At 38.7% G+C, this 24,631-nt stretch overlaps 1 protein-coding gene across 7 annotated transcripts in view; it reads right to left on the minus strand.

Annotated features, from left to right (window-relative positions):
* nr1i2 (nuclear receptor subfamily 1, group I, member 2) overlaps positions 1 to 24,631 on the minus strand; it is a 269,066-nt gene that overhangs the window by 17,475 nt on the left and 226,960 nt on the right. For 5 of the 7 annotated variants that reach the window (XM_039743703.1, XM_039743701.1, XM_039743702.1 and 2 more), the window contains 4 exons: positions 22,406 to 22,647; positions 17,855 to 17,985; positions 11,284 to 11,468; positions 9,238 to 9,410 (listed from right to left, as the gene is read on the minus strand). In XM_039743703.1, coding sequence (XP_039599637.1) covers positions 9,238 to 9,410; positions 11,284 to 11,468; positions 17,855 to 17,985; positions 22,406 to 22,638 — 722 coding nt within the window. In that variant the 5' untranslated portion in view covers positions 22,639 to 22,647. Of the gene's footprint in view, positions 1 to 9,237; positions 9,411 to 11,283; positions 11,469 to 17,854; positions 17,986 to 22,405; positions 22,648 to 24,631 lie in introns of those variants that run through there. The other 2 variants (XM_039743707.1, XM_039743706.1) reach the window with 2 other exon arrangements.

Genomic DNA, 24,631 nt, shown 5'->3' on the forward strand with positions numbered 1-24,631 from the left:
CAGGCCTATGATGACCAAAGCTGGACAACAGCAAACAATATCAAAAGTCCATTAAAGAAATCTCATGTTACTTGATTCGCATTCCACATCAAGTTATCTAATTATATGCTCATCACATCCCAAATACACGTATTTTTACTAAAATATCGTTAAATAAACCACTTTTGAAAAACACACTCATGAACGCAAACAGAACATAAGCTGAAGATCCACCCCCTCATCTCATCTCTGTCAGAAGCCCCGCCCAGTGGCAGTTCATCCATTGGCTAGCATTGCGCATCATGTGATGTCAACCAAAACAATGCACTGAGAGACGTGTAAAACTAAGGATTAAAAATGAAAGGCAACCAAAGGAAAACTATCAAGAATATGCCTCATAGTTGTGCATATCCATGGTGCTTCAACAAGCAGAAGATCATTCCACCTGTACAGTTTCAAAGATTGCTGTTAAATAATCATGAGGAGCTCTGGTTATGGCTCAGCACTCTAAATATAAATCAAACACCTGGGCCATGTCTGCATTTCAAATTCTCGTTCAGGTCAGAGCAGGTTCTCTTTTCTTTCACACACATGCTTTGTGGATGTGTTTTATTGAACATTAATTTACTAAGAATACATTCATTTGGGATGTTGTGGCCATATAATCAGATGACTTGAACTAGGGCTGGGCGATATAGACTAAACATCATATATACTGTACGATATATATCTCGATATTTTTTCTTCCCATAAAGTAATAACAAAAAGACAGTTCTGAGTTAAAGCCATATTTCTCAAATGTCACACAGACACTTTATTAACATACAGCTGTAGATGTACATGAGAAATGGCTCAAGAATAAACTAATGGCATATATTAAATAATAATGCTCTTTGAATAAAATAATGTTCTTATCCTGAATAACAAAAGACTCACAGCTGTGCAATTAAGAAAATGTAAACAGAAAACATACAGGGCAAAAATAACAAAAGGCTGACTTGCTCTTTAAAAAGTGGGTTTCCACTGAAGTAGAGAGTTCTTTCTTTCCAAAGTGTTTCCTCCTGTGTGTAGTCCTGTCCAAACATCTATGCCTTGGTGCAAATAACAAAACATGGAGCAACTGACAAAACGAAACAAGTGACAACTTTCTTACAGAGAAATGGCCAGGGTGATGCGGGCATCATCCACACCATGTCCTGTAACACACAAAATAAAAACGTTTAAGATCACTTTCATTTTTATGTAAAGAGGGAGATCACTCAAAGGCAAATTAACATCCATCTGTGTTTAAAAGGGATGTATAAGAGTTAACTACGTGTGTAAACTGTGTTGTGAAATATGTAACATATAAATGGTTTTAGTTAAACCATTTTGGTAAAATCTCCAGCAAATGTGTGAAACAGATGTATACTCAGCAAAAAAAGAAACGTCCTCTGACTTTCAACTGTTTTTACTTTCAGTAAACTTAATGTGTAAATATTTGTATGAACACTAAAAGAGTCAACACCATAAGACATAAACTAAAAATGTTTCACAATGTGTCCCTGAATGAAGGGAGGCTCAAAATCAAAAGTACCAGTCAGTATCTGGTGTGGCCACCAGCTGCTTGAAGTACTGCAGTGCATCTCCTGCTCATGGACTGGACCAGATTTGTCAGTTCTTGCTGTGAGATGTTACTCCACTCTTCCACCAAGGCACCTGCAAGTTCCTGGACATTTCTGAGGGGAATGGCCCTAGCCCTCACCCTGTGATCCAACAGGTCCCAGACGTGCTCAATTCCTTCGACGATAAACACGAATCCGTCCATCACCCCTGGTGAGACAAAACCGTGACTCATCAGTGAAAAGCACTTTTTGCCACTCCTGTCTGGTCCAGCGAAGGTGGGTTTGTGCCCATAGGCGGCGTTGTTGCTGGTGGTCTGGTAAGGACCTGCCTTACAACAGGCCTACAAGCCCTCAGTCCAGCCTCTCTCAGCCTATTGCGGACAGTCTGAGCACTGATGGAGGGATTGTGTGTTCCTGGTGTGACTCGGGCAGTTGTTGTGGCCATCCTGTACCTGTCACGCAGGTGTGATATTCGGATGTACCGATCCTGTGCAGGTGTTGTTACACGTGGTCTTCCACTGCGAGGATGATCAGCTGTCCTTCCTGTCTCCCTGTAGCGCTGTCTTAGGCGTCTCACAGTGCGGACATGGCAATTTATTGCCCTAGCCACATCAGCAGTCCTCATGCATCCCTGCAGCATGCCTAATGCATGTTCACGCAGATGAGCAGGGACCCTGGGCATCTTTCTTTGGGTGTTTTTCACAGTCGGTAGACAAGTCTCTTTAGTGTCCTGTGTTTTTAGAACTGTGACCTTAAATGCCTACTTTCTGTAAGCTGTTAAGGTCTTAATGACCATTCCACAGGTGCATGGTAATTAATTGATTATGGTTAATTGAACATGCATGGAAAACATTGTTTAAACCCTTTACAATGAAGATCTGTAAAGTTATTTGGATTTTTAAAACATTATTGTTGAAATACACAGTCCTGAAAAGGGACGTTTCTTTTTTTGCTGAGTATATATATATATATATATATTTTTTTTTTAGACATTTTCAATCTCAAACACTTCTGAATGTAAAATGCATCCCTGTCTCTTCTTAAGCAGAGTGGTGGCTTTGGTGGTAAGGATTTGCTGGTGGTCGCTGGGTTGAATTCCGCTACTGCCAGAACACTTTTTTGGGTACTTGAGCAAGACCCTTAACTGCAATTGCTTTGTCCTGGGTATGACATTAACCAGCCCTGCAACTTGCAAGGAAAACTTGGGGGTTGGTGGCAGGATTAGCATTCCAGCCGCCGTAAAAAAAACTTTCACGCAGCTCCAAACGGAGTTGAGTGATGCAGAGGTATCACCCGTTGTGCATCATGTGTGAGAAGTGCAGCCAGGCACTATACACAGCGCAAGCTCCCCTTATCTTTCCTGTCTCTTCTCAGCTGGGGCTCTCATTGAGTGTCACACTGAATCCTCGCACTAACACACACGCGCACATACTCCCATTGGGCTGATTATACATAAACTAAATTTAAATTTCATAAGTGGTAGCTGTATAAGCTTTAAAATTTCAAATAGATAATCTTGTGGTCAATAAGCATTTTTAGCTCTGTAAGTGGTTCTATAAAACTTTTTACTTAACTCTTTAGGGCAGGCAGAGGACGAAAACTCACCATTATGTTATAGGTAGGCCATCTTTGCTTGAAGGGCCATTAGACTTGCTGACTTGATTCGATTCCCTGTGTGTGTGTGAGTAGCACAGAGTAAACAACATCTAGAATGGCACTGACAATCGGGCGAGTGAGGGAAGCAAATGTGCAAAGCAAAATACTCAGTGGATGACATTTTGCATATATTTTATTATTTTGAATTGGACTCTGACTTGTTGGACTATGATTGGGTGCAAGTGATCTGAAGATCGAGATCTGAAACGAAAGCGAGATACTGGCATCAGCTGATCGACAGCGCACTGCATGCAGCAACAAATGTTTTATGTTGATTTATGTGAGAAAGTATTGCTTTGTGTGCTTTTTAGAAACCTAGAAGTATTTCGAAATATTTTTGAAAAATATTTAGCCCTGGGAGAAAAGTGGGAGGAGAAAAAAAAAAAATCGACGATATAAGTCACTGCTTAAGTAACGTTGCCCTACTTCTCACTTTTTCTCTTATAAGGCACATGGTTTGTTTCGGGGCAGGAGGCTAGGAAGGCTTCAAGGTCTGGGGCTGCAGGACACATTTTCACATACTCTTCGTACTGCACTTTATGGCGCGGTTGTACAGTATATGGTGGAAAAGATTAGTATCACTCAAAGCTTTTGGTCAGGACTTGTTTTCTGCATTCTGTACAGAATACATTATTCTGCTGCTATCTGACACTTTGAACCCAAACCATCTTCAAATAATTTTCTTTCTACCATCAAGCTCTTCTTCTATAGCTTCGTTCATGTCTTTATCCATCTCTATCCTGTCGCTGCCTGCAGGAATTACCAAGTGAAGAGGTCGGGGACAGATGAGTTATGTTCAGAGAATGAAAAAGGCGGGGCAGGGTGAAGCTGTGTGAGAGACAAACGAGGTGAAGAGAAAGGGGAACTGGCGGCTGTACAAGAATAATTTTAACGCAACATAGACTCGATATAAACGATACTGTCTCAACCTATATCTCATATGAAAATATGTCGATATATCTCCCAGCCTTAACTCAAACTGTGGATTACGCAATAAGCATAACAAGATTTTTTTTCTTGGGCTTTTTGATAATGTTTGTTGTTTTCTATCCATCTACATATTAAATAAGGAAGTTGTTATTAGTGTTCTGCATGAAAAGATGAAATTAAATTATTTTCTTAGCCATCACAACCAACCAACCAAACTATAAGGGTTAAGTAACATGTAAAAAGTAATTTTTGGGTGAACTATTTCCCTTAAACATTTTCTGTGTGTCTCTGCCCACATGTGAAAGACTTGTAAGGTTTGTAAGAGAAACTAAAATTGACTATGCGTGATTAAATGTGGAGCTATCCACACGTGTGTCCTGTGATCGAGTGACATCCCATCAATGGTCGGTTTTCGCTTTCTGTGCAGTATAATATTACTGCTATGCTGACATATTACACATTGTATTAAAAGTGAAGCGTATTGGACTCGCCATATTCAATGGACCAGCTGGCCCACACCTACCCAATTTTTTGTTGATTTTACGTTAATGTGAGGCAGAAGCGTTTGAAGGACACTTCACAAGGCGAAAACTAGATTAGCTTAGAAAGTGTGCAGCACTGTGGCGAGTTGACTCATACAAGAAATGTGGCTGGTTTTCAAAACTGCGTATCACTTGCCCACTCTGCCTCCATCTGCTCAATTTCTTGTCTTCATTTTTGCTACTTGACCCTTTTTATTCTGCTTCATCTTACCACATGTTTGTTCTCTTTGATCTGCCTCTCTAACACTTACACTCCATCCCTCCCTTTGTCATTCTCTCATGTTCTTCACTCACTGCTGTAAACAAATGTTAATAGACAGAGGATTAGTTAAATGCTGCAAAATAGGCATTCTCCCATCATTTAGCTCTAATTCAGCAACAAGACCACCTGAGCATTTTTCCAGTCGGTATGCAGATGAGTTCATTTCTACCTACACAGGAAGCACATTTGCATTCTTGGAGAAACATGTTGAGGAGCTGGCATCAGAAACTCTTACTTCAAGGTCATTTTTAAAAGTGTGATGGATCAATATTTCACAAGTGACAACAAAAAGAGATTACTGGAGTGCATAAGCTAGCAGCATTATGTCTTTACAAAACACAAATACAACAGCTCATCAAATAGGCCGTCAATGTTGTTACTGTATACTTATGTTCCTGATTGAGATGTTCATTTTTCAGGGAAAATGTGTTTAGTAATGTTTGTACAGTGTATTATGGACATATAAAAATGTCAGTGTTTAATAACTTACAGTGGGATGCAAAAGTTTGGGCAACCTTGTTAATAATCATTATTTTCCTGTATAAATCGTTGGTTGTTACGATAAAAAATGTCAGTTAAATATATCATATAGGAGACACACACAGTGATATTTGAGAAGTGAAATGAAGTTTATTGGATTTACAGAAAGTGTGCAATAATTGTTCAAACAAAATCAGGCAGGTGCATAAATTTGGGCACCACAAAAAAGAAATGAAATCAATATTTAGTAGATCCGCCTTTTGCAGAAATTACAGCCTCTAAACGCTTCCTGTAGGTTCCAATGAGAGTCTGGATTGTGGTTGAAGGTATTTTGGACCATTCCTCTTTACAAAACATCTCTAGTTCATTCAGGTTTGATGGCTTCCGAGCATGGACAGCTCTCTTTAACTCACACCACAGATTTTCAATTATATTCAGGTCTGGGGACTGAGATGGCCATTCCAGAACGTTGTACTTGTTCCTCTGCATGAATGCCTTAGTGGATTTTGAGCAGTGTTTCGGGTCGTTGTCTTGTTGAAAGATCCAGCCCGGCGCAGCTTCAGCTTTGTCACTGATTCCTGGACATTGGTCTCCAGAATCTGCTGATACTGAGTGGAATCCATGTGTCCCTCAACTTTGACAAGATTCCCAGTCCCTGCACTGGCCACACAGCCCCACAGCATGATGGAACCACCACCATATTTTACTGTAGGTAGCAGGTGTTTTCTTGGAATGCTGTGTTCTTTTTCCTCCATGCATAACGCCCTTGTTATGCCCAAATAACTCAATTTTAGTTTCATCAGTCCACAGCACCTTATTCCAAAATGAAGCTGGCTTGTCCAAATGTGCTTGAGCATACCTCAAGCGGCTCTGTTTGTGCTGTGGGCGGAGAAAAGGCTTCCTCTGCATCACTCTCGCATACAGCATCTCCTTGTGTAAAGTGCGCCGAATGGTTGAACGATGCACAGTGACTCCATCTGCTGCAAGATGATGTTGTAGGTCTTTGGTGCTGGTCTGTGGGTTGACTCTGACTGTTCTCACCATTCGTCACTTCTGTCTATCCAAAATCTTTCTTGGTCTGCCACTTCAAGCCTTAACTTGAACTGAGCCTGTGGTCTTCCATTTCCTCAATATGTTCCTAACTGTGGAAACAGACAGCTTAAATCTCTGGGACAGCTTTCTGTATCCTTCCCTAAACCATGATGGTGAACAATCTTTGTCTTCAGGTCATTTGAGAGTTGTTTTGTGACCCCCATGTTGCTACTCTTCAGAGAAAATTAAAGGAGGAGGGAAACTTACAATTGACCCCTTAAATACTCTTTCTCATTATAGGATTCACCTGTGTATGTAGGTCAGGGGTCACTGAGCTTACCAAGCCAATTTGAGTTCCAATAATTAGTTCTAAAAGTTTTGGAATCAATAAAATGACAACGGTGCCCAAATTTATGCACCTGCCTGATTTTGTTTGAACAATTATTGCACACTTTCTGTAAATCCAATAAACTTCATTTCACTTCTCAAATATCACTGTGTGTGTCTCCTATATGATATATTTAACTGACATTTTTATCGTAACAACCAACGATTTATACAGGAAAATAATCACTATTAACAAGGTTGCCCAAACTTTTGCATCCCACTGTAAGTGAATTTAACTTAAGTTAAACCCAAAAGCCCAAGGTTTGGAAACACTGAATGAACCAAAACAGAGGAGCTAGGGGTGCAATTTAACAAAATGAATTATTCGCACCCCTCATGAAAAGGAGTTAAAACACTGATGTGTAAAATGAACCACACATGTAATGAGTAATATTTTATACTCTAACAAATATGTGTACCTCATTTTGTAAGTATTTGTTTTTTAAAACAAAAAAAAATTCTTTAGTAACACAATTTAATTTGTTTCATTGAAAACAAAAGTTTCAAAAACATTGGCACTCCCATGAGTAATATTTAGTAAAGCCTCCCCTAGCAAAAGCCTCTTTCTGTAACGTTAGCTAGGCTAGAGAATGCTTGTAGAGGGATCTTGGATCACTCCTCCATGCCAAGCATTTTGTTTAATATCCTTGTGGACTGCCCGCTTCAATTAACAGTTGGGCTCATATCTGGAGACTGATAGCCATCACAAAAGTTTGATTTCAAAGTTCAGCGTGCATCCTCTCCAAATCAGGCATCAAAATCGCACATAAACCGGCAAACACTCTGTGGACAGTCCTTTTTAATGCCAAAGGCAGGAAATCTGCATCAGAGATATGAAACGAAGTATAAAGTATACCACGCAATGCGTGCCCAGCTGTATACATGGAAAAAACATGTGAAACACTCGCAAGACACATATAAGAACATTTCAACGCTATCGGAAGGAAAGACCCACAATCTCTGATATATGCACATATAAGTACAACCGAACACACATTTAACTGGGACACAGTTCAAGTAAGAGTCAGGGCCAATACTAAAACTGCCAGAGAGCTGGCTGGATCATGCTATCAAACAAAAATGCCATTAACAGACACTTGGACATGAATGCAGCATATGCAGGCTTAAAAGGACAACCACATATTAAATAAGACTTTATGACCAACATCCTCCAAACCCCTTCCTTATTAATCTACTCCGCCTTAAACCCACACTCCCCCCTCATTTGCTATACATTGCGTTGGATTCCTTAATGTCTAATCATTTTCCTCTGATGATGACACCTGGCTGGTTGTCGAAAGCTTAGGAATAAAAAATTATTTTAAGATACATAACTCATATTCCCCTTTTGTGGATTTCTAGCTATAAATATGCAAACCGTATCACTGACCTTCACTTATATATACACAAACACATTTACAGACAGAGAGAGAGAGCAGTGTACCAAGGTGAAATGGCCACTAACTTCTTATGAAAGCATAAAATACATTTCATTGCTTTTTTATTGCATCTCTGTTTTTAACGTTTATTCAAATTTTGTTTTCACAACCAAATAAATACTTACTTTCCAGATAATAAAAGTGAGCTTGACAGAGTAAATCGGACATACACACTACTGTGCAAAAGTCATTTGTCACATTTTCGAAGCTTATTATTAAATTGAATGCTAACCAAGATATAGAACACTCTGCTTCCCTTAAAGCAGTGATTGTTAAAAGGAAGGAATCACTCCAAATTAACCGTGTGTGTTAGACTGACCAGTATTCACTGCACTAAAATCAGCTAACAAAACCTCTTGCCAATGCTTGTGAAACAGATGCGCATTTCCACTGGCAGGTAAAGTCTTTTTTGGAGTGAAGGGGTTAAATCACACAGTACAGATTTTGGTCAACCTCGATACTCTTCCGAGAAAACGGGCCTGATGTCTTGAATGCTTATAATAAAAATTCCTCTTTAACAAAATCACTACTGACATTCCCATTGTGTGGAAGACTGGAATTACAGTGAACTCCTTTATTCAATCTCGTACAACAGCATATTAGAAAATCAAGGTATTAGCAGAGGTGGCCAGCATTGCAGAAGACGCAAAGCACTGCTGAGAGGCACAAAGACAGAGGAATCTGAAGTGTTTTATTGCCAAGATTTCATTCTAAAAAGAATTCCAGACACCAAAATCGGTTTTGATTTATCCTCACTGACAGCTTCTATTTACAACTGGCTTGTTTATGAAATGATACCTCTCCAGTCTCAGATTTAAGTTGTAAATAATTGCAAAATTAGGGAAAAAAAAATGATAAAAGTTAATGGAGGCTCCATTAATGAAACCCCCTAAAACTGGTATTAACCAAGAATAAATAAAACTCACCGAAATTCTGAAAGTGATTTGGCAAAATGTATTATTTGTTGAATCATGTACGTCGACAAATCTGCCACATGTGGTAGCATGGAGAAGTGCAAATTTTCAGAGCGGTCACTAGTGTTTGGTTGCTCATTATCGACTATATGGGGTTGCTCTTGTGAGGAAATTCGATTTATAGGCTGCAATAGAAAATTGAGAGCATACATTATTTACAGTTGTTACATTTTATTTACTGTAAAATTCCATAACAATTTTTAAAAATTTGTTTAAAAAACAATTTCAGCATTTTAATGGGAACAGATATTAAAATATATATTATTTGTTTGTAGGAGATGGAAGAAACTATATACAGTAGTAGTTATCTAAACCCTTCAAGTCTAAGAATCCTATATGCACAATGATGAAAAGAATTACAGTACAAATAAAAAACAGAGAATCTGCTTGTCCATGAATTAGAGAAAAATGTGTAGCTTTTTTCAAAATTATTTTAAAGCCTCTCCCAAAACTCTAAACACAATTTCAGCCTTTGGTCTACAAATATTACCAAACCAAAAGTAAAACAAATTCAGGTATCGCGAATACATTTGTGTGTTCAGTTTGTGGAGACTTTTCACATGCCAGTCAGTTAATAAATCAAACATCAGATCTTCTTTAACATTAGTGCGTGGCTGATTTGGGCGTGGTGGTAGAATGGTTCTCCAACAGCATTTAATGGCAAAAAACAGCATGATGTGTGGTGAACAGGCAGAAAATTCCTTTCAAAATAAACTAACTGCCTGGCAACATAAAAACATTTTTTTTTTTCACTTTACTACTGTAAATTCGAGGTGGACACTACCGATCCTTTCATTGACTTATCAATAACTCTAACTCTGCTGGATACAATAATAATCTTAATGTCTAAACATGCTGGACCTCATTCCGCAGTGACGGTGGAGGGGGTCTATGCACAACTTAGGGGTAAGTGAGTTTACATTTTTCCGCATCTTTGAAAATTCTCTTCATAACGGGTTTGCACCAATTTCAACTCTATAATCAGATAAAACTGCAGGAAATTAAACACCTTTTTTATTCACATTAACATTTTGTCACAGGGTGACGGCTGATGCACTGTGTGAAATGAGCTCGGCTGTGCCGATGAAAGTTGCAGGTCACAACAATGACACTACCACCTACTCAAAGCATCATGATGCACCAACATTGATGGACTGAAAGCCAGAAGTCTACGTGACCATCATCATCAGGTCCTTCCATGAAAACCCTAAATACAAAAAGGACTGTTTGACTAATGTTAGGTAGATTGCCCAGAGGGGACTGGGCGGTCTCTTGGTCTGGAACCCCTACAAATTTTATTTTTTTCTCCAGCCTTTGGAGTTTTTTTTTGTTTTTTCTGTCCACCCTGGCCATCGGACCTTACTTATTCTATGTTAATTAATGTTGACTTATGTTTATTTTTTATTGTGTCTTCTATTTTTCTATTCAATTTGTAAAGCACTTTGAGCTACATTTTTTTTGTATGAATATGTGCTATATAAATAAATGTTGATTGATTGATTGACTACCTTGAGACAGACCAACGCACGCGTGGCACAAAATTCAAACAGATTGTGTCCTGCTTTCGAGCACAATGTCACACTTTGATGCAGTGGCATTTTTAAAGGGTGCTCACAAATTATGTTAATGCATTTTACCTCTTCAAATAGGTTTATGGGACTTCAACAAAGCATACATTACACATCCAAAACAAGTTGTATAATGTGTACATTAACATGAAGGTCACAGGATCTTAACACGCAGACTGCTGAATTTCTAACTGGCCAATGGTAGATGGAGTGCAGACTCCTGTTTGCAACACATCTTAACAATATTGATACAATTTACATTCTGGTACTTTTCTGCATGGTTTCAGATGACATTATATGTTGTACTGTGTGTGCAAGTGGGGAAATTAGCACTGAAATTACACCGCCTAGCTTTTTAGTACTGTATATAGAAAGAAAAACTAATGAAATTTTAAATGCTGATAATACAGATTGGAGTTGGCTCCCTTACCCGGAATTGCTTGAAGTGCTTAAATGAAACGTCAAACGTCTTTTGCTGAGCCTCCAATAACTCCTCAATGATACTTTCCTGTTTCTGAGTCAAGTTCTCCTCAACAGAAGGTGCTGGTAGGCAACGTCTCTTTTTTTTCTGGATTAGTTCTCGTCTCTGTTCTACAGCTTCATCAGACATAATTACTAGAAACAGGAAAAGAAAATGATCTTACTGCCTACTAATTTAGGTTTTCAGTTAGCTAACTATTAACACTATTGTGTAAAATAAATTGCAAGAAGCACATAATTCTGACAAACATTACACTAGCAAAGCACAGCATATACACACACAACATTAATGGGTATTAAACAGTTTTTTTGTTGTTGAAATCTAAAAAGACTGTTTAACATAAAAGGTAACAATAAAATTGAAATTACCGGTTTAAAGATGATTAAACACTAGAACCTTTTTTAAAATTTCCCTGGACTGATCCTCTTAGTTGCAAAATTTATAGCAAGTCATTTCCTGTACAGGCAGCAATCTTAATCTTAGCAATTCTAAATCTCTTTTAAACACCAGTAAAAAGAATCGCACCATTACACCATTCCTACAGCCGCTTTATAATTCTCGCTCAGAACGTGTACCTGCACGCATCATGGCTGCCACGCATTCCCTGTGTTCATTTGATGTGTCCTCCAAGAACATCCTCAGAAATGAATTTGACATGTGCGCGAGTTGCAGTACCAGCAAAAAGTCGGGGGCGCAGTGTGATCAAGTCGGAACGTGACGTCAGAGTCCCTGTTTACTATGTACATGTGACCGAAAGGTTCTTTGCAGATCCTACAGGATCGATGTGTGTGCTTCGATGTTTGATAAATAGTTTGATGATCGATAGTGTGATACAAATGCATTCATGGTGCTTTTATATTCAAGCGTCACATATTCCTCAACATAATGACACGATACATTTTAAAAGGTGTTTTTTTTTTTTTTTGCACGTTCACAACAGCATTAAAATGTATGGCAGTGTAGTTGATCCACAGAGAAAAAAAAATTAGGGACACAGTGAAAAGGTCTATTTTGCGATTATAGTGGAAATTTTGGCTTTAATCTCAAAATGTTCACTTTAATCGCATAGTTTATTTTATTATTGAAGTAGACCATCGTGAAAATTATCATAAAATTGACCCAGTTGTTAATCGCTATGTGCTTCTGGGGCTTCCTCCTGACCTGACAGCATTAGCAAGCAGCAATAGATTGCCACACAGAACACATTACATTTACTATATTTCAGCTCTCTGCACATTTAGAATCCTTAGATTTTAATGCATGAAAGTATGTACATTACACTTTACAGATAAATCGTTAACTTCATTTAAATAATGAAAACTGTTAAACACATCGCTGGTGTTCCCTGCCCGGAGTTTTCATGTTTTCCTGGTGGGTTTCCACAGTGTGCTCCAGTTTCCTTCCAAGGACATGCAGGTTAGGGAATTTGGTGACACTAAAATGACACTAGTGTATGTATGTGTGTACCTATATACCTTGCGATGAGCTGATGCCTTGTCCAGGGATTGTTTCTGCCTCATTCCTGATGTTTGCTAGAATGGGTGCATCCTTGGATTGATGGATGTAAACATCCATCCTTTTCAGAGATATTGTGGCAAGGTGTCCTCGGAATTTAATGAATGTTTCAGGCAATTCACAACACAGCAAAGCCGCATATTTTCTCACAGTGATGATATCTCGCACTGCCACCTGGTGGAATCTTCTAAATTTACGTAAAGTACATGCACAAGTATAAACAGTACAATACTTGTGTAGCAGTAGTGAGTGTAGTCACACGCATCCATGAAGTATACACCCGGTCTTGGGCATACCCAGTGCTGGTGCCACCATTAAGGCAACCTGGGCAAGTTGCAGATCAAGGTGGGGCAGAGGAGACGGAGATTGAGGAATCCAGCCACACAGATTATCTACCAAGCAGTCGGTTGGTCCGGAGTGCTATTTTTATAGACAATTTTTGTTTGCTTGCTAAAGTGATCTATATTTGTGTATACAGGTAAAATTATGTTACAACAAACTCCCAGGGACCTAAAAAATATTTCGATGTAACGAAAATTTTATTGTAATGAGCTTCTGTACTTGTTACTATAGTGCTTTCTTAAACTTGCATCTAGGCATTTGCAATCATTTAAATAGCTTCTTTCGCATTCATTTTAATCTCCTCCTGCCTACAAGTTATGCTGACGAGAATTTGTCTCCACATTTCCTTGCGATAATACACTTTCAGGGTGCGAATGATACCCAAATCCAATGGCTGAAGCACTGCTGTACAATTGGGTGGGAAGAATTCAATGCGAACATTATCTAAATGTGGAAGCATGTTGTGGGCAGCACAGTTATCAATCAGAAGCCAAATCATCCTTTTCTTCTTCATATTGTGAGGTTTCTGAACACTTCTGAGACAAGACCCCAATCGCCACCCTACGGGAAAGACACGGTGAAGTGCATCCCTAGGCGCGATTGCAGCATCTGTGGAAGATTGTTTGTCCGTTGCCAGAGCAGGGCAAAACAGGCTCACAGCACTCCAGTGAAGCGACACAGAAGCAAATCATAAAAGATCGGGTCGAGCTATAAGTCCCTGTTTTTGCACTCCAAAACACGAGGCTGAGTCTCAGTACTTTAGCAAAACCAGCTTTATTCAGCTTGAAACAGGAATGACACTTATTTATTGTAGCATGATTTGCCACTCTGTTATACACAGACACAGCAGTAAGGCAGGGTCGTGGCCAGATCAGTGATCAAGTAATCCTGTTACCTGCATGTACAATGTTCCTTGCATCACCTATCGATATCTTTTCTGTTTGCTTTGCTGGAGAGACGCAGCATAGCTTTGAACCTGATGCTGCCCCGGCAAGAGATAAACAGTCTTCCATAGATGCGGAGATCGAACTCCGGGATGCTCTTCGGCGTACTGTCTAGTTGGGTGAGGTCCCAAGAGAGTTAACAAACCTCACATTTTCTTAAATGAGTGCCGCATTAATAGGAATGTTTCTTGAATGAGCATCACTGAACCACATAAAAACTGCTTTTTCGACATCTTCAAATGCAGCAGTTCACATACGTTTTCTTCTTTTTTTGCTCGTTCTTTCAAGAAAGTCGACAGCGTCAATGGCGAAATTCCGAATTCACTGGCAACGTCTTTTTCTTTTTGCTGCAACCGAGAGCTGCATAAATGTAAAGTTTTTTTTTCTAATATGAACTGTTATCGTTTTTTCGTCTGTGCCGTTTCTATAGGAGGGTGACAATGAGTTAAATTCCAATGGATGTTTTTCAAATGTTGACGAGCAATAAGCAAAAGGTATCACTGAAAACTGCAGTAAAGAAAAAGGCAAAAAAAAAAAACAGTACGAGGAAAGTTCGAAGAAAGAAAAAAAAATTACAATGTTTCTGTTTGGGGGATCGTTGTGCACAACTGAGCTGCGGCCACAGAACTAGCTGCTCTGTGGATGACTCATTCAGGCATTTCAAGGTCTTTTGGGCACTTCGTTGTAATGAAAGTATCTGCTGAACGTACTTCATAGTAACGAGATTTCTATACACTCACGTCATATGGGGAAACTGTCGGGACCATAAAAATACTTCGTTGTGATGAAAATTTCGTTGTAAAGATATTCGTTGTAACAGAATTTTACGCTGCATGCACAAAACATTTTAAAAACTTTGTGTCACTGTCTTTTACCTATTCCACACAAACAGATTGCACAGATGTCTTGTCTGCCCTGAGTAGTTTTGTTTTTGGTGAGGGAAGTTCAGTTTTTTTGACACGCAAACAACTGTATGTGTCAAGAGTATTGTGGCTTGACTGATACATTTACACAACGAAATTTACAAATTGTTGTATGTGTTGAGTTAACCAGTGATTCAATTTTGTTTTATTCTCCGACTTTCTTTACAGTAAAACAAAGGGCGCACTAATAATCTCGGCCAAGGGCACAAAATAACCTAACACCGGCACTAGGTATACCATGCTCCATGCCTAACTACTCTTATGCAATCAGTCACCTATTCATATACTCGTTCACCCAGCTCAGGGACACAAAGGCGGCAGCACACTCACATGCTTATTTTTACTTACGCCAGACAAATATAGAAACATCAGCAAGCCAAATGCACATCTTTGGCAAGCTGACACAATAAGAATGCAAGCCACAGAAAGTAGCTGGGCAGAGATCAGAACTCAGCAGATTGGAGATGGCGTGCCTTCAAAATGGCTCATTCATACTTTACTACTTTGCAAAGAACGGATCACAGAAACTCATTTCTGACTTTGTCTTATCTGCCTCAATTTTAATAGATATAAACTGAACCATCCAGCATGAAAGGGGTGGTCTCAAGTCCATCACTTAGCTACATGTGATTTTTGACATCTCCTACATAAACATGTTGGCAGGGTGGAAGAAGAGAAGCAATGATGCTCAAAACATATACACAACTTATTTATTGAGAATGGTAGGACAAAGGTACTGTGTTTGCAGCTATAACTTTGAAGAGGATAGTGGACAGAAAGCGAATGAAATAAATGATTTAAAGCAAACTGCCAATTTGCATCTGATAGTGCTCTAACAGACTGATGGGAAGACATCTTGATTTAGCAGTGAAAGCAAGGGCATGCGCACAATGTTAACTAAGATGGTTACATTGCTTTCCTTTTTTACTTTTATTTTTAACCAGAAGACAGCATGGCTTCTACTCTAACATATATTACACAATAATAAGTTGATAAAGAAGTTTGTGGTTTACGGACATACTGTATTATGGTGCCTGGAGGCTGCTTAACAGCAAGTTCTATAACTGATGTAAAGGTTTCATTTTTGGTTTCATGCAATTAATATCATAACTGATTGCTGTTTTAGATATTCTTGATAATGCAATGCTCCTTAATAATGGATATATACATAAAATAATTAATAAGAAGGCCAGATACTATAAAAGTTTTAAATTTACTAAAAGAAAATACATAAAGACTTGCAAAGTGTGTCAACATTTATGGTTTATTAAGAACAGACACGGGTCATAAAATGAATGGATATCAAAAGACAACAAGCTACACATGTTTCACTTCCAACAACTAACTTGAGTTATGTGAAATGTCCGAAGTTTGTATCTTAAAAACTCTAAAGAGCAACAGCAGTTAAAGTGGGCTGCAGAAAGACAAGCAAAGGGGGTCCTGAAGAAAAGTTGAAGGAGATGATGCTCGGGGTGCCAAAAAGGGTCATTACTTTAATGGGCGGCAATGTGAATGAGCATTTTGGAGGCAGTGCCAGTAGCTATGAGGGAATCCGTGCGACTTCAGCTTCGGTACCTGGACTGTTGTGGTTGGGAGGATTGTAGAGTTTGGTGATGGGATGGAAATGGCTGTATGCAACACAATGTTGAAGAAAGGGAAAAACATGTTGTTGACATAGGAATCTGGTGGTATAGGGAGCATGACAAAATATTTGTTGGTGAGGAAAGTTGGGTATTACAATATCACTTGGCTGCAGAAGATCTTGTAGTCAGAGCCATTAGGAAAACTGAGAGGAAGCAGAAGTTAAAGGAGAAGAGTGTAGGACGTACCTTTATTGAAACACTGGTAGCAAGACTGAACGTTAAAAAGTCAGAATTATTATGTGGGAATATGAAGTAAGAAGCGACAAAGAATGTCTTCTTGAAAACAGTAGCAGTCTGCAGGCGGAGAAATGGCAGATGCAAGGAAACATGATAGAGGAATGCTAAGCTAGAGATGGCAAATGAAGAAAAGAGGAGATGCTATAAGGAGTGAAAAAAAAATCAAATACAGACAATGACGGGACAAATTGTAAGGAAGTAAAGAGAAATGTAAGAAAAGGAGTTGAGTAGGGGCAAGAAGCTAACAGACAAGAATCAGCAAGTGAGCTGCAGAATGAGGAAGAAAAGAGGAATGTGTATGGCAAATGATGGGAGTGGCAGGTGTGAATTACTTGAAAACTGTTATATGGAATATTGTGACTGGAGGTGATGAGATTAAGAGCAAGAAAAGGAACCATATGGAAAAGTCACTGAAAGATGATAATGGATGTTGTAATGATGTTCGTTCTGAGGCAATAGGAGGACCAAGCTGTATGTTACTAAAAGACGGAGTTTGTAAAAGCACTGAAAAAAAGATAAAGATAGGCAAAGCTAAATGGTTGACAGACCTGTGCAATTTGACTGTGAGAATGGATACCCCTTGCTTATAGTGGGCATCTGTGCCAATATCTAGTTCATTGTTAAGAGGTGGTAACTTTGTCTCTGTCCACATTCTAGTAAAATTGTTTAACATTTCTGAGATGTGTGATCAGTCACTTCTTCTTGTAAAATATCAGTTACCTCAAAATTACTGAAGACTAGAAAGGACTGATTAGAGCAATGAGGACAGTGAAACTATTTTGTCCCAAGATACTCTTGGATCAAACAGGCAAAGGAGTGAGATTTGACAAGAAGAATAAATCATTTCTTGAAATGTTTATAACATATTGTTGTTTCATATGCTGTCATGTATGGTAGATATGAAAACGGCACTTACATTCTTTCCGCATTCCAATATCCAGGCATTTTTTTAGCCGGCATGCTTGGCACTGTCGCCTGTTGTTTTTGGTAATGATGCACGAGTTCTGAAAAGGACAACTGAACTGGCTGGTACGTTTCATGGCACGTCTAAAAAAAAAAAAAAAAAGAACTACCTACACACACACACACACACACACACACACACACACACAGAGGAAATGCATTATTCCCACCTAAGTAAAATTTACATAAGCAATAGAAAACCCCAACTGCTGACACAGAATAGTTTTTCTAGGTGATAAACACTGGTTAACAATTCCTGCCAATATTCCCTTTTCTGCAAAAAAGACAAGGTATTTCAAGCAATCCATACAAATGTAAATGATTCTGAAACAATTCACAGTTTTAAGGCTGATGGAAGTGCAGTTTTTCCAAATAAATAAATAAAAAGAGTTATTTAAACCAGGGGTCCCCAGCTGTAGTCCTAGAGGGCCGCAGTGGCTGCAGGTTTTCATTCTAACCCTTTCCTTAATGAGTGACCTGTTTTTGCTGCTAATTCACTTCTTTTGAATTCATTTTAATTGACTTGCTCTTTTAAGACGTTACCCTGAATTTCTTCATCGTTCCTCTGCATTGCTTCATTTCTTTACTTAAATGGCACCAAAACAGAAATGAATTGCAAAATGAGTGAGCCAACAGATGACCAAATAAGTCAGGGCCTGAAACTTCAACCAATTTCACTCCAACCAGTTGCTTAATTAGGCGCTGAGTCTTGTCGTTAATTAAACTTGTTCTTTAATTCCATGCTCCATGATTGTTGCTTATCTCATTGTGCAATAGCAGGCATTTATGAAATTGTTGATTTTCTCTTTTAGCACTGCTAAAATGTTTTGGGGGACCTGAGAAGATCAGCATTCCTGAGAAGTTCATCTTTCTTTATTTTATTTTCAGATACTGTATGATGCACACAGTTTGCTGGTCATGTTTTGGCTCATTTTGTGTCATTATTGTTTAGCAGCTAATCAAGGAAAAAGAAACAATTAAGGGGTCTGAGTCTTCAAGAGCAAGTCAATTAAAATTAATTCAAAAGAAGGTAATTACCAGCAAAAACAGGTCACTAATCAAGGAAAGGGTGAGAATGAAAACCTGCAGCCACTGTGGTCCTCCTGGACTGGCCCCTGATTTAAACAATTGGGATACATTTGCAATTGTCAGTAAAGTTTGAATTTTTTTATCTCATTTTCTATCTGATTTCCCGATGGAGGTCACGGGGTCAATATACTGGGTTGGTGAGATCAGACCTCCCTAAAACCATCTCCTTCACAGTAATAATACCCTGTGGCTAATCTTACTATGTGCCCAAACCACCTCAACAGGCTCTTCTCAAACTCAGAGGTCCTAGATTATTTTGCTCTTTATCCTGTCACAGAGAGTGAACCCAGTAACTGAGTATGGAGACATGTGAAGACAGACTGATGAGTAAAATGAGTGCTTTCACTTACACAGTGCTTGACGTCAAGGTCAACATTGCCTCAGAGTACCTAAAGTACGCCAATTGGGGCAGCTGATTAAATCCAGAGTCATGTTTATTTCCTGGAAGAGTGGTGTGCACTTTAGAGGTGTAGATTGTCGTGCCAAACATGTCACACACGTGATTGCACACCATTCCAGGTCTGAACATCACCATTCACAAACAGCAGACCTGCTGGCAAGGTGTGTCCAAACTGGACGTGTTTCAAGCAGGTGGTGAAGATACAAGCTGCAATACTGACAGAGCCCTTTGGCCACTTAAAACAGACTTACAACGGAGTATGAAAACCCAATTTCAAGAGTCTGTCAGTGACTGTTGATAAATAGCAGTGTGCCCTCTGTTGGCTAAGCCTGCAAACTGCATGGTTTCAAGACAGTTCCCACCATTGACTCGCTGTGTGAACAGAGTAACCCACTAATTTGATTAGGACTCCAGCTGCATACACATTTATGAACAACTCCTACATGCAAATAAACAAGCAATCTCATGTGATTTAAAAACAAAAAAAATAGTAATAATAATGTGCACTAATGCCACATGGGAACAGAAAGTTTTCTACTACAGACCAAATGGCTTCAACAAAGTTGCTTGCGTATCCAGTTCAGTGTGACGGTAAACTGAAGCCAAAAGCGACCATAAAGAATCCCTAAATGGGGTGCTGGTTTCATTGCAAGACATACACAAATCAGAGTCGGGGTCAACTCATGAATGAACTCATCTTTTTCAGTTCAAGCAAGGAAAAGAAATTGGAATTGACATTAAAAAAACTACAAGAAGTAGAATTGGAATTTCAGGAAGCTGAAGTAATTTCAAATCAGATCTGTAGACTTTCTTGTTACTGTATGCATTTTTCCTTAGCATATACACGAGATTTAGTTATATAAGCATATTGCAAAATAAAATAGGTTCCATTCACATAGTAAGATGTGAAGAACAGTAAAGGAAAGGAAATAAAATCGAGAACTCAAAATTATTAGCATTTTTAAATATACTGCTTAAAGGAGCAAAAGGATATTTTTTTAATAAATGAAAGCTACTGAATAGGTAGCTGAAGATACTGCTGAAGATACTGAAGAGGTCTAAATTTGTATTACCAACTTGTGATATACGATGCCTAAAATCATAAAATACAATAAAAGAATTTAATTCACAGATACATTAATGTTCTTTCATGATGAAAGATAGTTTTATTTTTTGTTGCAGCAAATCCTCGTTGTGTCCTCTAATTTCACAAAACTCTTAGATCTCTCAAAATCTTGCCAGCAACATTGAAAATGCATTCAGATAGGTTGACGTAAGGCAGGAATGACAAGGTATAGGCTTGCAATTAGGGACAAATACGGGCAGTTTCTGGTTGTTTTCCAGTAGGGGATCAGACTCTTGAGTATGGCATCATAGGCTTAGGTAACTTAGGGTGGCAGCCAACCACTCCATATCCTCAGACTTAGCCAGGCATTTTTGGACTAAAGATTTTACATCTTGTTCATTTTCTTGGTCTCACGGTTGCTACATCATGGCTAAGACCTCTGACAAATCGTATAACATAACTTGCATTTACAACTTTATCAGCCTGGCATCAACTCATTGCTTCCTCAAAAAGCTCTAGTGTTTCATGGAGGTCTTTGATTATCTTGATCTCAATTACTGTGAACCGAGTGGGGGCCTGAAGCTCGGACAATACATGTGAAGGTATCAGAAGAAATGACCTTGGCAATTTCATCTAGCTGTTGCATTTAGTTGTACTTGTAGCTGGAAGCATTACATGTCCTTCAGGGATTTCTACTACCCTTGCTCAGATGTGGCACAACAATGTAAGCTTCTGTACTTTTGCCATCACAATTATCTTGGGTAACATGAGAAGTCAAGCAAAGTGACACCTTTTACTAGCCGACTAAAAAGTGTACAATATGCAAGCTTTCAAAGCATTCAGGCCCCCTTTCTTCAGGCAAAACGTTAAGATGCTGTTCTTACCTGAAGAAAGGGCCCAAGTTGCCTCAAAAGCTTGTATATTGTAATTTTTTTACTTAGCCAATAAAAGGTGTCCTTTTGCTTGACTTCTCATTGCATTCATAATAGCTAACAGGATACAGCACTATGGTGTACTTTGGTAACATGTAACACATACTTTATGCTTGAATGTATTTGACATGTTTGCATTTTACGTGATTCATAATATTTCATGCATAATATATAACGTTTTGTGCTATTGATTAGGATTAAATTATGTTTCCTTTCAATCCAATTCAATTCCAGTTCTTTTCCTTTTGAGCTACTTGTAATTCCAACTTCGATGCACATTCCAGGAAGTGGATTGGTATTGACCATGCAGCATTCCTAATTCAATTCATGAGTGACCAAAAACTCTGACAAAAATACAATAACAAAACATATAAAAATAAAAATCACTGAATATTATGCCGTTTCTCCTAATATCATCAACCCGTGGTTGACTTTGCCTCTTGCTTTATGCAAAATGCGGAAACTTAAATGTTTGTCTGGGTTTTCAATTGGAGTATATCACATACTGCTACGTGACTCTGCCCCTGGTATTATATATAACTTGAAAACATTTTACAGTTGGATTCTACATCCAGATTAAAAGAAGGTTGGGAACCGGAGTTCTGTGCATGTGCTTCAAGGCTGTGTAAACTGTCAAGTTTGAGCTGAACCTGAGCATTTAGTGAGCACAAAATTATTATGAGGAGGGACCATTCCTACCATCAACAAAATGTTCATCTTTTTTAACAATTAGTTTTGAAATCCATACCTGATCACTGTCTCTATGGAGCAGGCATGTTTGTTTTGTATCTACATCTACGATGTAGCCCCAGTGACCCAGAGATTGGATTAGATTGATTATATTATAAATGGATGTACAAAACATAAGTGATATTAGTTTAAGCGTTATTTGCTTATTAGCATGATAAAGTTGTACCTTAGCTCTTACCTCCTACACATTCCCACTCTAAATAAACAGCAAACTACTAATTCTGTCAACAGCAAATTTGGTCTACTACTCGTATATGTCCATCTCACCTGAAGAAACCCTTGCAGCCCTCACAGGTCAGTGCATTGAAGTGGTAACCATTGGCTTTATCGCCACAGACACGACATACTTTAGGCTCATTGTCTTCACTTTCCTCACCCTCTTCATCTTCTGTCATACAGCTCTGTCCGACTTCCTCCACAAAATTCTCCTCTGTGGAGTCTTGCATGTTCCTCTTTGCCAGTTCAGTATAACCACCAACAGATGCTTCTTCACTTGTCATCCCTGCAGACTGGAAAAAAACTTGTTGTTCAGCCAGGATATTAATTCAGGCATGGTGCTCAAACGATAAACCTCTTAACTACATTAAAATAGCTACAGCATTCCCAATGACCCTCAGGCCTAACCTGTGATAACTAACAATGCATTTCTATGAAATTGGTACGCTATTTTCCCAAGAGAAATTCTAAAAAGGATCTTTAATAAAAATCTGAGGTTGGCTACATTTTGTGACCCTTAAATTAATTAAAAAATAAGTACTGATTAAATAAATATTCCACCACTTACATTTGATACACGGTGACAGTATCCCCTAAATCACTAGAGGTTGGTTTTGTATTATTTTGACCCTTTGCTTCAATTTCCATTGATCCGCTACTGCCACATATTTACACATTCACTATTTTGTTTCAAGCCACTCCGAGGTGGTTTTTTTTTGGATTCAGTGTCCTAGTAGAAGACAGCTATTCCCTCAAAACTGTAGCAGATTTTCCTCCAGAATTCCTTTTGCCCTCTCCCTTCACCTCGATGTGAAGATGCAGGCACCATGTTTACCAGGAGGAGTGATTTTGTCAGAATACTGTGCAGTGTTACCCCAGTGTTTAGTGAACAAAAAGGTTCATTTTTTCCCCATCTCACAATGGGCTTTTCTTGCACTTGTTCTTCAGTTTGTCTTTATTTTCCCTCAACAATGGCATTAGTTTTATCACTAAGCCCAGATTTGTTACATACTTATTCATTACCTTGGGCATTCTCTCTTCCAAACCTGGCTGAAATGGATTTAAACAAGGTGGCACGTATGACCACAATGTAGTTTTATATGTGAAGCTTGCAGTAACACTAAGTTTGTGAATTTCCCCTTGGGATTAATAAAGTATCTATCTATCTATCTATCTATCTATCTATCTATCTATCTATCTATCTATCTATCTATCTATCTATCTATCTATCTATCTTTCTTAGTGGCAAAATAACTTTATGGTACATAAATAAGTTGTATTTTGAAGTTAAGAGTGTACATTTTTATTTGAATTGGTTGATTTATATACATATCTATATATGTACTCTTATGCATATAAGTAAAAACAAAATGTTCTATATGTTCAGGCAATGTAAATGATATTTCTTTATGAACTATTCTACACTGTGACAATCTAGTTTGGCTGTAGCTTCCATACTATTTGAACCCAGGACCACCATTAGTCATGACTGGGGTGAACCTGCCAATGAGGACACAGAAACTAAATCAACAAGAGGATGTGCAAAAGTGTTTCAGTGCTTTTATTCCACACCATTATGTTAAATAAAGAAACAATTCCAATACACAGGTGTTTATGTGCAAATTAAAAATGGCAATAAACAAAAAGATCCTTATAGCCAAGGTTACATCACAGGCAGAAATCCGTCCTTGAAAAAGCTAACCCTGAGCCATAGTACTTCCTTCTAAAACCACGTCTCTGAAACTTCACCAGTCCAGGTCTTCTCAGTAAGCAGAGACACCTGCTGACAGGCAAAGTCGGCTTTTGAAAACTGGCTCAGGTCCCCGCCACTAACACAGGGATTCAGCGGGGCTCATGCCTTCCCTAGGCACTCGCAGGTTCACTAGCAGCCACTACGATCATTCCCACTCCTTCATAAATATTCATCAGAGCACAATCCATGTCTTGGAGTGCCAGCCTCACACTCTCGTCAAGGTTACTTTCTCGACTGCCTGCCTCCATTCCTCATCAGAAGCGGCTCTAACACAATCCTGCCCTTCTCCTTCTCTTTTACTTTCGTTTTTGCTTTAACCTCTGTTCTTCTCATGTCTATTTCTACTCTTTTCTTGGTCCCCTCTCTCACTCTCTCTCCGTTTTCTGCTCAGGTTCTCTTAAACTACATTTGGGCACAGGTGCCACAATCACAGGACCCCAGAGCACTAACGAGGAAAATGGCTGCTGTGCACATCCACACAAGAATGCAATAACATCCAATAAAAAGTGCGCATCACCACGGAG

This window comes from Polypterus senegalus, chromosome 2, assembly GCF_016835505.1.
Source record: "Polypterus senegalus isolate Bchr_013 chromosome 2, ASM1683550v1, whole genome shotgun sequence".
Lineage (NCBI taxonomy): Eukaryota > Metazoa > Chordata > Cladistia > Polypteriformes > Polypteridae > Polypterus > Polypterus senegalus.